Consider the following 18958-nt stretch of genomic DNA (forward strand, 5'->3'; position numbering starts at 1 on the left):
AAGACTCTGCAGTAAGAAAAAGGTGAAGGCCACACGCTGTCATTGCCTGCTCTTCCCACCACCAGGCCAGCATACTTACACAGAGGGCAGACTGAGTCCACAGAGACTAAGAAGTTCTCTACATACCATCAATTGAAAGGAAAGTCACAATCCTGGCACTGACAATCTTTATGGAGAAACTACCACAATAAATAGTCTCATAACGTAGTGTTTATACGCATTTATTGTTCAAAATACAATTTGAAAATGGGAGAAGGATGTGTTAAAACATTGAGACATCCTCTAATGGAGTTCTGTGGTAAAGTAATTTCATTCAAGGTAATAAAGTTCAATTAGGTGAGAAATCATTAATACGAATCTCTTATTCATATTTTTATGATTATTTTGGTGCCAGTCCTGGGCACTGTCCCTGACCTTTTGTGTTCAAGGCTAGAGTTCTTATCATTTGAGCCACAGCCTCACGTCTGGCTTTTTAATAATTAATTGGAAATAAGAGTCTCATGGACCTTTTCTGCTCAACTTGGTTTGGAACCTCTATCCTCAAATCTCAGCCTTCTGAGTAGCTAAGATTGATTGCAAGCATGATCTGCTGGCACCTGCCCTGTTTCCCCCATCCTCTCCCTTACCCTCCCCTCCCCTTTCTGTTTTTTTTTCTTCTTGCTTATTTTCTGTAATAAAAGGGATCAAACCCAGGGCTTTGTCACTAGACCTGCCCTTTTACTATCCAACCATACTGCCCTCTCATTCCTTCCATCAAATGAGTATGATGAATGATGCAGCTGTTTTTTATTTTAATCAATGGAGTCTACACAGGGGAGATGTACCATCGAAGATCACACAGTCATGGAAGACTTGGCCCGGAATATGCAAAGCCACCTACTACCCCTTGTCTTGGCCAATGGAGATTCCTTCATTTTGGAGCCATGGAGAGGATTGATCCTGGGGGGGACAGAGAGGAGGGACATGAAGGAAATGAAGCTTCCTGCAGCCTGAGCTCTGGAGGAGTTGAGCTCCAGAGGAAGGCTAGAGGAAGGAACAAGTGCAAACGCCATGATTGTGGGAAAGGGTTAAATTCCACCCCACCTTCTCAGGAGCTGAAGGTGCCTCACAAGAGAAGGACACAACTGGCCTGTCATCAGTGTGGGAAAACTTTCCTAAAACCCTCAGCCATGAAGTTGCACTTAAGGGTCCACACTGGGGAAAAACCATTCGTGTGTCAGCGCTGTGGCAGGGGCTACTGCTCAAAGTCATACCTTCGAAGACATGAGAGGATCCACACAGGGGAGAAGCCATATGTATGCCAGGCTTGTGGGAAAAGCCGCAGGGACAACTCGCTTCTCAGGCAGCACGAGGCCATCCATTCCCGAGACAAACGGTACAAGTGTCACCAATGTCACAAATCCTGCCATTGGTGTTTGAGGTTCATAGACCACCAGCTCACCCACACCCAGAGGGAGAAAATCTATGCCTGCGACATATGTGGGAAAAGCTTTTCCATGCTTCCTTACCTGATGAAACATAAGCTGGTCCACTCGAGAGAGGCATATGCAGCGTGTCCCCAATGTGGGAAGTTATTAAGTAGTCAGAAATGTCTGATGATTCACCTGCGGATCCATTCTGGAGAGAAACCTTTCCAGTGCCTCGACTGTGGGAAAAGCTTCAGAATGAACACAAACCTCAGCGTACACAGGAGGATTCATACGGGGGAGAGGCCGTACACATACAATTGCTGTGGGAAAACTTTCCGGGAATGCTCTGCCCTGAAAAAACACATGAACATCCACACAGGAGAGAGATCCTTCTCTTGTACCCAGTGCAGCAAATCCTTCCGGTATAAATCAAATCTTAATGTTCAGAGGAAGAATCACACGAAACCAGGGTTCTAGATACAAGATGAGCAGAAACCATCGAGAGAGATCTTGACTATGTGGGCAAGAAGCCTGACTCCTGAAATCTCTCCCTTCTCTGCCCCAGCTCTATCAGGAAATAGACTTCTGCGATGAGAATAATATTAAAGGCTTTGTGATAATGGACATCTTTGAATAGTAAGCCCCAAGGGACATAAGAATCTTAGCCACCAGGGTAGCAAATGTCAGCGACCAGTTCTGCTTAGACAGCCAAATAATTGCTTAATCTTTGAGTGCTGTTCCTTCTGTGACTGCCTGCCTTGCTTGTGGAACTGCCAAGCGATCTCTGTATTCCTCATTCAGCTGAGGTCCTTTTCCAGGTGGAAATACTGGCAGCCAGCCACATCTACCTGTGGCCTCTGAATTGGGGACCAGAGTCAGGGGTTCGCCAAAAGTCTTAGCCAATGGATTTTTTACCTTTGAAGAATCATTTTTTTTATAAGAACTGAGTATGGCTATCATAATGACTTTCTATATCTTGAAAAATGTTATTATCTACATTTTAAATGAGAGTTCCTTAATGCACATGTGTCACACACACACACAGACACAGTATCACACAGACACATGCAGTATCAATGTAACTTTTTTTGTTTTAGATGTAAGTGCATGTTCATACTAAGGACTAAGCATACATGGATTATTTTCTTTCATAATGTTTTGTGAGTCATGTATATTCTTAAAAAAGAAAAATCTAAGAAGCATGGAGACAAAGAAATCAGATGATGAAAATCAGGGTTTTGTTGTTGTTGCTTTGCCAGTCCTAGGGCTTGAACTCAGGGCCTGGGCACTATCCTTGGACACTGTTTGCTCAAGGCTAGCACTCTGCCACTTAAGCCACAGCACCACTTCTGGCTTTTTCTGTGTTTGTGGTTCCGGGGAAGCCAACCCAGGGATGCTAGGCGAGCACACTACCACTAGGCCACACTCCCGGCCCCCCAAAGTCAGGGATTTTTTTTTTTTGTGAGCTTCCTGCCTTATAGTCACCTTTAACTTACACATGTCTGTCATGTTTTCTTTGACAGACCACCAGATCTCATTTTACTGGAAACCTCCCTCACCCGCCCTCTCTCTTTCTCCCTCTCTCCCTCTGTTTCTTCCCCCACCTCTCTTTCTCTCTTCCTTCTCACCCTTCCTTCCTCTCTCTTTTTCCTTCTCTCCTTTGACTCTGTCTCTGTCTGTCAGCTTTTTTTTCTCTCACTTTGTTCTCTTCTCTACCTCTCTTTTTGTCTCTCTCTGGGTCTTTCTTCTCTTCTGTCTCTGTGTTTCTCTCCTCTCTTCTTTCTCTTCTTCCCCTTAAGTCTTTCTGCTCAGCCCCTTTGTCTCTGTGTCTTTTTTCTGTCTCCATGTCTCTTTCTCTGAGTCTCTCTCTGTGTTTATCTCTCCTCTCTTCACCACTGAGAACTATTTTAGCCAGTTTACAATTTTTTTTTTGGCCAGTTCTGGGGGTTGAACTCAGAGCACTGTCTTTGGGCTTTCTCAAGGCTAGTGCTCTACCACTTGATCCACAGCACCACTTCCGGCCTTTTTCTGTTTAGGTAGTTCCAAGGATTCAAACCTAGGGCTTTGTGCATGCTAGGCAAGCACTCTATGGCTAGGCCACACTCCTGGGCCCCCATTTTGCAAATTTTGACCCATTAAAAATTCTTTTTTTTTTTGGCCAGTCCTGGGCTTGAGCTCAGGGCCTGAGCACTGTCCTTGGGCTTTCTCAAGGCTAGAGCTCTACCACTTGAACCTTAGCACCACTTCTGTTTTTTTTTTCCTATGTATGTGGTACCAAGGAATCGAACCTGGGTCTTTGTGCATGTTAGGCAAGCACTCTACCACTAGGCCACACTCCAGGTCCAACCCATTAAAAATTCTTACGCTTACTTAAACAATTTTATTGGTGATGGGGCATGCTGGTCATTGTATGAAAATCAAGTTCTGCTCTGACTATGATAGAGTGGATGGCTTAACAACAGATGTTAATCTCCCACAGTTCTGAGCAGCCTGCACACACTCAGGTATGGCTTCTCCTGGGGCTTATCCTTGTGGCTAGTAGATGATCCAGATTCTATGTGTTGGCCAGGGACAGAGTCCAGACCCTGAGTTGAAGCTGTAGGACACACACACACACACACACACACACACACACACACACACACACTTGAGTATCTTATCCTAAGATGTCATTAAGATAATGAGTATGACTTTATAATGGAGAGGAAATGTAGGAAAATAATTATTTTGTAGTTGCTTGCTTCATGAAGGAAGTTATTTGAGAGCCTGGGACTTGGAAGGCCTAGGTAAAGGTTTATTACATCATAGTTGACATCATCATCATGATGATTATTTTGGGAGGGTGGGGACATGACAGATCTCTTGCATCTTGCTCTGGTGGGAGAGATTTTTTGATGATAAGTATAGAAGGCAAAATGCACAATAATTGGATTCCTCATGACAGTATTGTAACTCTGAATATAAACATCCTATGGCTGTAAGGTAAACTCTGCCTCCTGGCTAACTCGGCTATGTTCTCAGCATGGTGACCAAGCCAGGTCACCCCCGTCTCTCCTCCAACCAGGTGTCCAGTAGCACTTACTGAGATGCACTGGGTCTTTGCTGGAAGCAGAACAATGGACACTTAGTCATTTTCTCCCCTGCTTGGTGTGAGATGCTCAGCTCTGTGCTCAGGGCTGGCAGGAAGTCAGGACCACACAGGAATCTTCTGGTTCTGCTGGTGAGCCTGGCAGAAGGACACACTGCCACACACACCATGGGTCTCCAAGGAGCTAGTTGTAGGGCGGGGATGCAGAATGGGTTCTTATATTCAGCTGACCTGGAAGCTCAATGCTCAGAGCTGCTCATTAATGGAGTTGGTCCATGCATTCTAATTGCAAAGGACTCACTAATCCCAATGGAAAAGGAAAGGGAGAAAACTAATTGCTAGGAAGGATTTGGCTCTCTTTCTCTCAGAAGGAATACAAATTGTCTTCTTCTGGTTTCTAAATTCCAGCCTCAGGGATCATTTATGCTTACATCCAAATTGTTTGTACTATTCTTCAGTCAGTGCTAAATACAAAGCCTTCTCCACCTGTGGCTCTCAACTGTCAGGCTTGCGCTTGTTTTATGGGACAGCCATGGGGGCTCTCTGGGGCTTCGAGTGTTATCCCTGAGCTTTTTTGCTCAAGTCTGGTGGTCTACCATTTGAGTCATAGCTCCATTTCTACCTTTTTGGTGATTAATTGGAGATAAGGTTCCATAGACTTTCTTGGGTTGCTGGCATTAAACTGCCATGCTCAGAGCCCAGACCTGAGTAACTAGGATTACAGATATGAGCTGCTGGTACCCAGAAATAATTTGTTTTGAATTGTAAAATTATTATTATTTTGAAATTAAAAATATCCTTTTATTACCTTTCAATAGTTGTACAAAGGCATTTCAATTCCATGTGACAGCTATGGAGACAAAGCATCTTTTTGTGACTTTTAAATTTTAAGTAGTTGTACAAAGGGGTTTCAATTCCATGAGTCAGATTATGAGTACAATGCATCATAAACATTGTCACCCCTTCCATCATTGTTTCCTGTAACTAACCTCATGTCAACCCTCCAAATTACCTTTCAAATATGCACATATACATATATGTCATTATATGTTTTCCATATTTCATTGTTTTTTTTTTTTATCAGTCATGAGGTTTGAACTCGGCCTGGGCGTTATCCCAGAGCTCTTCAGCTCAAGGTTACCACCTTACCCCTGTCATTCTATTTGTTGGGAGGTCTCCATGGCTTGAACTCAGGGCTTGGGTGCTTTCCCTGAGCTTTGTTCTCAAGGCTAGCACCGTACCACTTAAGCCACTGTTTCACTTTTAGCTTTTGTTGGTTAATTGGAGATGAGCACTGCAGTAAACCAATTCTTCAGTATTACAAATAGTAAAAATGTATCTGTGATCTACATGTATCTTGTTATAATTCTGAATAGACAGAGATCTTGACTCTGGTACTACCTTTGCCATAGATAATTACTGACCTTTCCTAGGATTTAGCTATGCACGTTATATCTCCAGCACAAAGAACAGATATTCTATATGATACATGCACTTTCTTTTCTATGTTCCTGTACTAGGGCTTGAATTCAGGGTCTGGGGGCTATCCCAGGTGCTTTGCCACTTGAGTCACAGCTCCACTTCCAGTGACATTTTGGTGATTAAACAGAGATAAGAGTCTCACAAACTTCCCTGCCTGGGCTGGCTTTGAACCACAATTCTGAACCTTCAGCCTTCTAAGCAGCTAGGATTACCAAAGCCTGGCCACTCGATGCACTTCTGACTTGGAAGAATAGTATCAAGATAGCCTGAGTTCACCAGGATAGAAGCCTATTGTAAGAAAAGCATGTGACTGTCCAAGGTATTTTTCAAATGTGTACGTCTTGTTTTGCTGTTTCTTTGAACCCACAGATCAGAATATATCACTTCATCATAGTCAGCAGGCCTTTTTACAGGCCAGGAACCAAAGTGCTCTCTTGATGTCTCTGTTCCTCAAACTGTAGACGAAGGGGTTCAGCATGGGGGTGACCACAGTGTACCCCACAGAGGCCACCATCACCTTCCTGGGGGCGTCTGAAACAACGGAACTGCAGTAGGCACCCATGGCTGTCCCATAAAACAAGCACACGACAGACAGGTGAGAGCCACAGGTGGAGAAGGCTTTGTATTTCCCACTGGCTGATGGGACTCTAAGAACAGCAGAAACAATTTGGATGTAAGAATACAGGATCCCTGAGGCTGGAATCCCTCCAAAAATCGCACCAGCCAGATAGACGAAGATATTTTTCGTGGAACTATAATAACAAGCAAGCTTCAGGAGTTGAGGAAGCTCACAAAAGAAACTGGCAATTTCAACATCTTTACAGAAGGTGATTTGTGACACCATCAAGCAGTGTACCAGGGAATCCAAAAGACTGATGACCAATGACAAAAGGACTATGAAGCCACAGAGGCGGGAGTTCATAATGATGGGGTAGTGGAGAGGGTGACAGATGGCCACCAAGCGGTCATAGGCCATCACGGCCAGAAGCACACTGTCCATACATCCACAAAAGATAAAAAAAGCCACCTGCATCAGGCAGCCAGGGTAGTTGATGGATTTGTTGTGAGTCTGCAGGTTCACCAGCATCTTGGGGACAGTGGTAGAGCTGAACCCCAAGTCAGCCAAGGAGAGGATAGAGAGGAAGAAGTACATGGGGGTGTGGAGGTGGGGGTCAGAGGTGACAGCTAGGATGATGAGCAGATTTCCGAGAATCGTGGTCAGGTAGATAGACAGGAAGAGCCCAAAGAGGATGGGTTGAAGTTCTGGGTCATCTGAGAGGCCCAGGAGTCGGAATTGTGATATCCCTGTGTAGTTTTGTGGTTCCATGAAGCTTGCACACCTAATGGGGGGAAAAATCCTACATTATTTGAGTCAATAAAGGAATGTAAAGGCAATCAACAATATGCTTATATTGTAAATTCATACAGTTCAAGATCAACTATTCAGACTTGAGTATTGGGCAAGGTGAAAATGTGTTGGCAAAAGGTCATGTGATGTACGCTATATACTGAACCAGAGGGTATGGATTCCCTGAGAAATGGAACTTGGAGCTGACGAACGGCTCAGTTTAAAATGCTGCTGGGTCAGACCCAAGTTCCTGAGTTCTACCCTAACAGTGCAAAGAAGATATAAAACAGAAAGAAAGAAAGACAGAAAGACAGACAGAAAGAAAGAAAGATAGAAAGAAAATAAAGAGAGATAGTAACAGAGAGAAGGTAGAAAGAAAAAAAGAAGGAAGGAAGGAAGGAAGACAAAAGGCAAGAAATTGAGAAAAGAAGGGAAGGAAAGAGGGAGAGAAGGAAGAAGGAAAGAAGGAGGGAGGGAGAAAGAAAGGAAAGCAATAGGCAGAGAGAATAAAATATTAATCCTACCACATGGTGAACCGGTAGAGATTAGATTTGAGAAGCCAGTGTTATGAGAAGTGGGGAAGTGACAGAAGGGACCAAATCTGTGAGGCCCAGAGTACAGTTTCTTCTCATCATCCTTTTTTATGTCCCTGTCACTTGGTGAATTCACATTCATTTACAAATCTGAAACTGGGACTGTTTTTTCTTTTTCTTTTTGCCAGTCCTGGCGCTTGAACTCAGGGCTTGAGCACTGTCCTTGGGCTCTCTCAAGGCTAGAGCTCTACCACTTGAGCCACAGCACCACTTCTGGCTTTTTCCATGTATGTGGTACTGAGAATTTGAACCTGGACCTTTGTGTACGCTAGGTAAGCACTCTACCATTAGACCAAACTGTTGGCCTCTTTCATTCACTCTCTCTCCCTCTCTTTCTCTCTCTTCTTCCTGATTTGTGTCATCAGAGAATGATGTGGTGCAATACTTCCTAGATCCTACGCAAATACATACATTGGAATTATAAGAAATGTCAAACTCCAATTTCAGGATGACAGAAATATTCCATAGTGTTATTCTATACCCATATGCTGACATGAAGATGAGGAATAAAGCAAAGTAAATCCACTCCTCTCTCTCTATTCTTGTTTTCTTTTTGAAGACTAATACAGAGTTTGGAGTCAGATGGCAGCATGGCCACAGGTGAGCTCATTTAGGGTCACAGGACACCGTGGACCTCAAGAGAGACACCACAGTCCTGCCCTCCTCTTACTACAACAGGACTGAATCCTCAGACAGGCAAAAGAGAGGAAGCAGCAAAACAACCAGTGCGCCAATAGCAGTCCAGCTGTAGTTTCAGTACCACTGCTTACAGCTCCAGGTCTCTGCCTCCCCCAGGTAGCGTGGGGACACCCAGAAACACACGCACACACACACACACACACACACACACACACACACACACACACACACGCACACCCTGCTCTGCTGATCCAGCTTCTGATCCCACCACCATGCAAGGGCCCCCACTGAAAACCTGCCAATGTACCCCCAGACACGGAGACCTCCCCGCAGGTCTCTGCTAGCTGACCAGTACAACACCAGATACAGATACCCATGGGGGACCTTCCAGGGGATAAACCAGCTCTCTGTGATGATCCAAATACCCCAGATCCAAACTCCTCCACCTTAAAAGGGAAGAGTTATACTTGAAGGGAGCACAGACCGAAATTCTTTTCCTAAGTCCCCCCCCCCCATAGCTATGGGGTGAAGGCCGGGACACAGCTCTTTGACAACGGAGCCAAAAAAAAATAGGATGGAAGAAAGATAGCTTCTTTAACAAATGGCTCTGGCAGAATCGGCTCAACACATGCTGGAAATTAATGTTGGATCATTATTTATATAACCCTGAATCAGAATCAGTTTCAAAGACCTTGAGGTAAAAGCAGATACCCTGAAAATATTACAGGAAGGAATATGAGAAACATTGGGGCTCTTTGGCACAGGTTAAAACTTTCTTCATAAATACTGAGAAACACAACAAACAAAGAAAGATTGCAAAAATGGGATCACATTAAACTGCAGAGCTTCTATGTGGCAAAGGATATAACTAGCAACAGACTGGGAGAAAGGTCCTTAGTAGCCATACAACAGACAAAGGTCTCATACCTAAAATATACTCAGAACTAAAAAAAATAAATTCTACAAAAGCAAATCCTCAAAGAAACAACAATCCCATTAAAAAGAGGGACAAAGCCTTAAAGAGAGACTTCTCTTAAGAGGAAATACGAATAGCCAAAAGATATACGAAGAAATGCTCAATATCTCTGGTATAAAATAAAATGCAAATTAAAGCAACATTGAAATTCCACCTCATTCCAGTTAGAATGGCCATGATCAGGAAATCTAATAACAACAGATGCTGGCAGGGATGTGGCCAGGAGGAAACTCTACTATACTGTTGGTGGGAGTGCAAACTCGTTCAGCCACTATGGAAAGCAGTGTGGCAGTTCCTCAAAAGACTAAACATAGAGCTCCCCTATGACCCAGCAATCCCACTCTTGGGTATTTACCCAAATGTCCAGAAACAAGGACATACTAAAAGTACCAACACAACTGTGTTCATTGCAGCATTATTTACCATTGCTAAGATATGGAACCAACTTAGATTTCCCTCAGTGAATGAATGGATAAAGAAGATGTAGTATATACACACAGAATTCTATGCCTCCATCAGAAAGAATGGCATTGTCCTATTCATAAGGAAATGGAAAGAACTGGAAAAAATTATATTAAGCCAAACTCAAAGAAAAGTAGGTTGCATGGTTTCCCTTTTTTTTTGTAAGAACTAGAATAAGTTCATGATATTCTTAAAAGGGGATCTCAACACCCCATTGGTTGAATACAGAGGACCATATACAATGAAGTACATCAATATAATCTCCAAGATATAGAAACAAGAGGTTCTTATTATGTCATGTACATAGCTTTTTTTCCATATATTATTATTGTAATTAAACGAAGGGTTACATTATATTTGCCAGATAGGAGGTGCATTAATTCACATACATTAATACCCTTTCTCATGTCTTGGTCCCATTTCCCTCCCCCTACCCCCACCCCTCATCTTGTTTTCCCCCCTTCCCTATCCAATTTCAAATAACCAAATACAAATATATCCAATATATCAGATAACAAAGTGAGATACTGTAACAATATGAGATAACCAAGGGACAGCAAAAGAGATGAGAGATAACATAGTACATTAAGGACAACAATCACTCATTATATGGCTTTTGTTTCTATATCCTGGAAGTCCTTTCATTTAGCGTCATACTATATGGCCTTATGTATCTAGGTTTTGCTCTGTTGCAAATCTCTGCTAGGAGAGCCCAAGGTTTCTACTGGTTATTACAAATGAGGGAAACCATTGAGCCTATGTTCCTTTGAGTCTGGCTTACTTCACTTAATATGATTTTTTCTCTTTTTTTCTTTTATATTTTTTATTGTAATTAATAAAAGTGTTACATGATATTTGCCAGATAGAAGGTGCATTAATTCACACATATTGATACACTTTCACATGCCTTGGTCCCCATTACCCTCCCCTCCACCCCCCCTGTCTTGGTTTTCTCCTCTTCCCTATCCAATTTACTTAATATGATTTTTCTAAGTCTTTTCATTTCCTAACAAATGGGGCCATGTCATTCTTTCTGACAGCAGCATAGAATTCCATTGATGTACATAGCTTTTTATTTTTTGTATTTTTATTTTTTTCTTCATCGCTCTTAATTTTCTGTAGCTTGTGTCTTATATATAAGATTATTTGACCAAGAGAAGGGAAAAGGAACCACAGAAAAAGCAGGTCAAAGGATGAACTGATGCAACAATGACATTCACTTGACACTAGGTTGGATAGCAACCTTACAACTTGTGGAGGTGACAGAAGAAGGAAGAGGTAAGGTAGGGGAGGGAGGAGGGTGCGGGGGGAGAAATGGATGGGGTAGCATTTTTAAAAAACAAATGTAGTCTTGAGTAACTGTCATCCCTCAGCTCATCATCTTTTTTTGCATATATTTTTATTGTAATTAATATAAGGGTTACATTATATTCACCAGATAGAAGGTACATTACTTCACAAACATTGACACCCTTTCTCATGTCTTGGTCCCATTTTCCCTCTCCCAGCCCCCGCCCCTCATCTTGTTTTCCCCCTTCCTTATCCTATTTCAAATAACCAAATAAGCATATATATAATATATCAGATAACAAGGTAAAATATTGTAACCATATGAGATAACCAAAGGACAGCAAAAGAGGTTAGAGATAACATAATACATTAAGGACAACAATCACTCATTATATGGCCTTTGTTTCTATATCCTGGAGGTCCTTTCATTTAGTGTCATACTTATGTATGTAAGTTTGCTCTATTGTAAATCTCTGCTAGGAGGGCCCAAGGTTTCTACTGATTATGACAAATGAGGGAAACCATTGAGCCTATGTTCCTTTGAGTCTGGCTTCCTTCACTTAGTATAATTTGTTCTCAGTCTTCCCATTTCCTTACAAATGGGGCGATGTCGTTTTTTCTGAGAGCAGCATAGAATTCCATTGTGTATAAATACCACATTTTATTGATCCACTCATCAGCTGAGGGGCATCTGGTTTGGTTCCATATCTTTGCTATGGTAAATAGTGCTGCGATGGGCATCGTAGTGCTAGTGGATTTAGTATGTCCTTGTTTCTGGATGATTGGGTAAATGCCAAGGAGTGGAATTGCTGGGTCATAGGGGATCAGTTCATCATCTTTTCAATAAAGAAAATAAACATAAAAAAGAGTAACACATGATGAATCAACCAGTCACTGGGGGCTTATACCTGTAATCTTTGCTACTCAAGAAGCTAACATCTAAGGATCATGCAACCTATGCAATAAAGTCCATGAAACTCTTATCTCCAATTAATCACCAGAAAAATGGAAGTGAAGCCCTTGCTCAAGTGGCAGCCACACCCTTGAGCAACATAGCTAAGAGACAGAGCACAGGCCCTAGGTTCAAACCCCAAGACTGGCATACACATATCAAAAGAGGATAACACAGAATGAACACATAATTCCAATTCTAGAAGAGGAAATTGAACATAAAAATTTAACATAACTTACCACAGCATCATGCCAATGAAGAGAAATCATGGTCAATTACATTTGAGAAAATATAATAGCCATGGTTAATAGCCAGAAGTGAGAATGTTGGTAAAAGAATAAACTAAAGACAATTTCTTAGCCCACTTGAAAATTCTTGTTCTCAAACCATATCCACCAAAGATGCTAAAGCCATTACAGTGTATATGTTTAGAGCAGTCTTCTCCAGCAATGAATATAGTATACTTTTCTGTATTTAAAAATAGATTGGAGATATCCAAAAAGAAATTTCAACTGAATCTGAATGTCAGAAATGATAATGATAACAATAATATCAACAATGACATCTGGCAAATGCTGGTATGAACCTGAACATTAATAATTATATAACAGAAAGAATGGCTTTTTAAAAACCTGTCCTGGGGCTTGAACTCAGAGCCTGGATTCTGTTGCTGAGATTTTTATTTGCCCCTGGCTAGCTTTAAACTACCATTCTGAGATCTCTATTTCACGAGTAGCTAGGATTACGAGCATAAGCCACAGGTGCCTAAGCAAAGATGACCTTAAAGTCATTTTTTCCAGTATAATTATCTTTAGGGACTATACATGGAAAATACAATCATACTTAGAAGAAAAACATAAGACAATACCTTGTGTAGTGTAGATCTTCAATGAAGAAAGAGTTCATAAAAAATAACTGAGTTTGATAAAAACTTACAGGAGAATGCAATATGTAGGAGAGAGTAGAAAAGAGTTAGAAATTACTTTGGAGAGAAAGGTTCCAGAAGAATGAAGGAAGACAACAAGAGCAACAAAAAATTCTGGCAAAGAATGGACTCAGGGAGTGCTAAATTTCCCAGTAAAATGCTTCTGCTTTATACATTAAAACAGATGTGATGTTACCTGACGACATTCCCAAGGTAGATGTAGGAGAATTGTGAATTCAAGGCTAGTGAAGCCTAAGTTAGACTTTAAAACAAAATATTGCCAGGAACTGGTGACTTACACCTGTAATCCTAGATACTTACGAGACTGAGATCCAACAATCACAATTCAAACCTAGCCTGGGCATGAAAGTCCATGAGACTTTTGTCTCTAATCAGCTAAAAGCCGGAGTGGAACTCTGGCTCAAAAGCTAGCCTTGAGCAAAGTAGCTCAGGAATGCATCATGGCCCTGAGTTCAAGTGTGAGTATGGGCACACACACAGACACACAGGCACTCACAGTTAAAAACAGATTTATCCTACAAAATTAAGAAAAGCAAGGTAAGGGGTGGGTAGGAGAGGGATGTATGAGAATATTGAAAATATGAGAATATTGGGTAAGGTATTTCACATTCATAAATTACTGTGTTAAGTAGCCATTCCTTTGTATTATGAATTAAAGATAATTAAAAAAATCTAAAGATCATTCAGTAAGAATAGCTGCCATACAATTCATCTATTTGGCATAATCCTATGATTTTTCAAAAACAAATTCTTCATGAAATTAAAAGGAAAGCAGACAGGAGATAGTTCAAATGGTGGAATGCTTATCTGGCAAGCATGCCACACAGGATTCAATCTCCTGTACTATAAAAATAAATCAATAATCATAAATAAAGAAATAGGCACTGTTCCACTCACACTGTCCTAGAGGAGTTAAACCAAGTGCATACTTCTGTTTTGTGACTTACTCTTTGGCCCTTACTGACAACGAACCAGCTGTCTCCAGAGTTTACTCTCGAGTTTCTTTCCCGTCTGGTTGATATAACCCTAGAAAGAAAGACCACTGAAGCATTGTATGGAGCTTAGGATGAGACATGTAAAGGTAAGAGGCATAAGATTCATTGGTAAATTTCCAACTGGCTCAAGGTTGGAATTCTCAGAGCTCCTCATTATGAATAAATTGTCCTATTATGTCTCCACTTACCAAACTTGACTCCCTGGTGATGGAAAAGAAAAAGAAAAAGAAAAACAAATATAGAATGGAAAGTGGCCAATCAGTTTTGTGTTCATGTAAACTAGCTTAGGGAGAGATGTAGATTTATTTCTTGAAGGACAAAGGAAAACTAATTCTGTCTCCAAGATTTGATTTAATAGTCACGGTCTCCCCAAGGAAAAGTTGATTTCCGCAAGGAACCAGTTCCAGATAAATCTCTTTGGACATTTTTCTTTTGCAAATTTTATGGGAGGTAGGTAGGCACGATTTCAAATGCACACTGTTATAGATCTTTAATGAATTCTATTAACAGCTGGTGAGTGGGGATGAGAGGAAAAAAACTTGGAGGGGGGAGAGAACTGAGGTATTCTTTACCTCATTTAGGTAACTGTAAACTCTTGGTACATCACCTTTATAATAACAATGAAAATATTTTTAAAATTACACTAATTTCACTTTTTACAGTTTTCTCCCTTTTCAAACTAGTTGGTCTATTTAAGTTCAAAACTCATCTTATGTCCCTAAGCTATTTCAGGTGAGGTCATGGTTACGTTATTGCCTGTAAAATCAGGAATGAGACAAGAATGCCCAATCTGTCCACTCATCTTCAGCATAGTGCTGGAATTCCTAGCAAGAACAACAAGGCAAGGGAAACACAGAAAGGGGATGCAAAATAGGTAAAGAAGACATGGTCTTTTTTAAAATATATTTTTATTGTTATTAATAGAAGGGTTACATTATATTCACCAAATAGAAGGTGCATTACTTCACATACCGTGATACCCTTTCTCATGTCTTGGTCCCCATTTCCCTCCCCCCAACCCTGGCCATCATCTTGTTTTCCTCCCTTCCCTATCCGACTTCAAATAACCAAATACACATATCTGCAATATATCAGATAACAAGATGAAATAATGTAACAATGTGAGATAACCAAGGGACAGCAAAAGAGATGATAGATAACATAGTACATTAAGGAGAACAATCACTCATTATGTGGCTATTGTTTCTATATCCTGGAGGTTCTTTCATTTAGCGACATGATCTTCTTTTTTTATATTTTTATTGTAATTAATAAAAGGGTTACATGATATTTGCCAGATAGAAGGTGCATTAATTCACATACATTGATACCCTTTCACATGTCTTGGAACCCATTACCCTCCCCCCACCCACCACCCACTCCCCGTATTGGTTTTCCCCCCTTCCCTATCAAGTTTCAGGTAACCAAATACAAATAAATTCAATATATCAGATAACCAAGTGAGATACTGTAACAATATGAGATGCACAAGGGACAGCAAAAGAGATGAGAGATAACATAGTACATTAAGGACAACAATCATTCATTATATGGCTTTTGTTTCAATATCCTGGAGGTCCTTTCAATTAGCTTCATACTATATAGCCTTATGTATCAAGGTTTTGCTCTATTGCAGATCTCTGCTAGTAGAGCCCAAGGTTTCTACTGATTATGACAAATGAGGGAAACCATTGAGCCTAAGTTCCTTTGAGTCTGGCTTACTTCACTTAATATGATTTTTTCTAAGTCTTTCCATTTCCTAACAAATGGGTCGATGTCATTCTTTCTGACAGCAGCATAGAATTCCATTGTGTACAAATACCACAACTTGTTGATCCACTCATCAACTGAGGGACATCTAGGTTGGTTCCATATCTTTGCTATAGTGAATAATGCTGCAATGAACATTGTTGTGCTAGTGGATTTAGTATGCCCTAGATTCTGGATGGTTGGGTAAATGCCAAGTATGGAATTGCTGGGTCATAGGGGAGTTCTATGTTTAGCCTTTTGAGGCACTGCCTTACTGCTTTCCATAGTGGTTGAATGAGTTTGTACTCCCACCAACAGTGTAGTAGTGATCCCTCCTGGCCACATCCCCTCCAGCATCTGTTATTATTCGTTTTCCTGATCCTGGCCATTCTAACTGGAGTGAGGTGGAATCTTAGTGTTGTTTTGATTTGCATTTCTTTTATGATCAGAGATGTGGAGCATTTCTTCATGTGTCTATAGGCCATTTTTGTTTCTTCTTCAGAGAAGACTCTCTTTAAGTCTTTGGCCCATTTTTTAATGGGATGGTTGTTACTTTGGAGATTAGTTTTGGAGTGATTCAATTTTTTGAGTTGTTGATATATTTTAGATATGAGGCCTTTGCCCATTGTTTGGTTGGTGAAGATCTTCTCCCACTCTGTAGGCTTCCTAATTGATTTACTAGCTATGTCCTTTGCCATGTAGGGTTCTTCTATATTTAAAGAACCCTATAGATTCCTTACCTGAGCAACTTGAGTTGATTTGAAACTGTGGCAAAATAGCGTAGTAGAAAATCAGTCCACAAAAATCAGTATCCTTTCTGTGTGCCAATACTGAGCAGGGTCATACTGAAATCAGGAAATCAACTCCATTTGTAATAGCCTAAAAAATAATACCTAGAAATGAACTTAACCAAAGACATGAAGAACCTCTACTGTGAAAACTTTAAAACTCTGAAAAAGAAATGGAAGCAGATCTAAGGATATGGAAAAACCATCCATTCTCCTGGTTGGGGAGAATTGGAGAAGTAAAAATGACAGTTCTACCTAAAGCAATATACAAATTCAATGTAATACCCATCAAAATCTCAACAACTTTCTTCAAAGAAACAAAGAACTCAATCAAAAAATTCATATGGAATAATAAAAGACCCAGCATAACAAAAACCGATTCTTTTTTCATGTTTTTTTATTGTAATTAATAGAAGGGTTACATTATATTCACCTGATAGAAGGTACATTACTTCACAAACATTGACACCCTTTCTCATGTCATGGTCCCCATTTCCCTTCCCCCTTTCCCCTGCACAACTTGATTCCCCCCATACCCTCTCCTATTTCAAATAACCAAGTAAGTACATATAAAATATATCAGATAACAAGGTGAAATATTGTAACCATATGAGATATCCAAGGGACAGTAAAAGAGATGAGAGATAACATAGTATGTTAAGGACATCAATCACTCATAGCTTTTTGTTTCTTTATCCTGGAGGTCCTTACATTTAGTGTCATACTATATGGCCTTATGTATCTAGCTTTTGTTCTATTGTGAATCTCTGCTAGGAGAGCCCAAGGTTTCTACTGATTATGTCAGATGAGGGAAACCATTGGGCCTATGTTCCTTTGAGTCTGGCTTACTTCACTTAATATGATTTTTTTAAATCTTTCCATTTCTTTACAAATGGGGTGATATCGTTTTCTGACAGCATTGTAGTATTCCATTGTAACAAAAACCAATTCTTAACAAGAACAATAATGGAGAAATATCAATACCAAACTTCAAGCTTTATTACAAAGCCATAGTAATGAAAAACAACTTGGTATTGGCACAAGAATAAACCTGAGGACCAATGGAGTAGAAGACCCAGAAAGGAACCCACAGACCTATGGTCACTGAGATTCATTACAGATATTATGAGGTCTTCAGAATCAGGCTTGCAGGTTGAAGTGGACTCTGGGTATTGAAGTTTCTTCTTGGTGGAACTGAGTGATGTAGCTTAAGGCTGAGGGGATTATACTAGCCTGAGATGAGTGTCTTCTCAGAGAGCTGAGACAGCACATTGAGAACTCAGGTGTAGCACTTGTCAAAGGACAGGTGGATTTGTGCTTAAGTTGTGGGTGTGTGTCACAGGCCCAAGAAACTCAACGAATGTCAGGCATGTGCAGTTAAGTGATGAGAAGCTAATGGGGGGCTTTTATGATTGTTAAAAGGGCAGGCTGAATGCACTGCTCATGCCTGTAATCCTGTTTAGGGAAGTAAAGATAGGATATTTGCACTTTGGGTCCAGACTTGAGATAAAAGAGTGAAAGTGTGCCTCAGATCATACAGTGATGAAGAAGGGTGTTTGGAGTAGGCAAAGAAAAATAAGTAGCATAAAGAAGAGGAAAGTGTTCTGGGGGGGAAATTCTTGAGCTGAAAGAACTGTGGTTGAGCATCAGTTCCAGAGGATTACAGTTCAAAGCCTATCCAAGTAGAATGGAAAAGAAGGAAAATAAAAAGAGAAGGAAAAAAAGAAAAAGAAAAGGAAGGCAGGAAAGAAAGAAAAAGGGAAGGAAGGAAGATAAAAATGGAAGGAAGAAAGAAGAGAAAATGAGAAAAAGGAGGCCAGATACCATCATGGTGATAAGGAAACAAAGGGAAAAAGCGGAAGTACAGGATTTCACCATGTTCTCACTGAGGTCTTTTCACCAGTGACCTAACTTCCTCTCACAAGGCCCCATCTTTAAAAGGTTCTTCCACGTTTGAGTATCGCAAAAGACAGTAGATCAAGTCTTGAACATGACAGACTTCAGGAAACATTCTAGATCCAAAGTAGAGAAGTTCTCAGATGAAGCAATGTTCATATATGAAACACAATTGTCATCATCATCATCATCACTACCAAAACTCACAAGTGTACTTCCAATTCTAAGTGCTTGGTTTTGCAGACTTTCCTGATTTACAAACCAAAACAAGATAAGCCAAGTGAATCTATGTCTATATCTATATCTACATCTATATCTACATCTATATCTATCTACACACACACA

The 18958-nt window shown here is 40.6% G+C and overlaps 1 protein-coding gene across 1 annotated transcript; it reads right to left on the reverse strand.

Moving 5' to 3' along the window:
- Nucleotides 1-6373: 6373 nt before the first annotated feature.
- LOC150068846 (olfactory receptor 7E24-like) lies at nucleotides 6374-9130 on the reverse strand. Its single transcript, XM_090329249.1, has 2 exons — nucleotides 9109-9130; nucleotides 6374-7314 (listed from the first exon to the last, which is right to left on the reverse strand). Exon 2 carries the CDS (start codon nucleotides 7304-7306, stop codon nucleotides 6374-6376), a length of 933 nt encoding a protein of 310 aa, XP_090185375.1. The 5' UTR covers nucleotides 7307-7314; nucleotides 9109-9130.
- Between the last annotated feature and the right edge of the window lie 9828 nt (nucleotides 9131-18958).

The sequence above is a fragment of the Megascapheus bottae genome, chromosome 1 (assembly GCF_031878675.1).
Source record: "Megascapheus bottae isolate mThoBot1 chromosome 1, mThoBot2.hap1, whole genome shotgun sequence".
In the NCBI taxonomy this organism is placed as follows: domain Eukaryota; kingdom Metazoa; phylum Chordata; class Mammalia; order Rodentia; family Geomyidae; genus Megascapheus; species Megascapheus bottae.

What these genes read in the sequence shown, in the direction of transcription:
- LOC150068846 (XM_090329249.1), bottom strand. Translation starts at nt 7,306, where the DNA reads ATGGAACCACAAAACTACACAGGGATATCACAATTCCGACTCCTGGGC.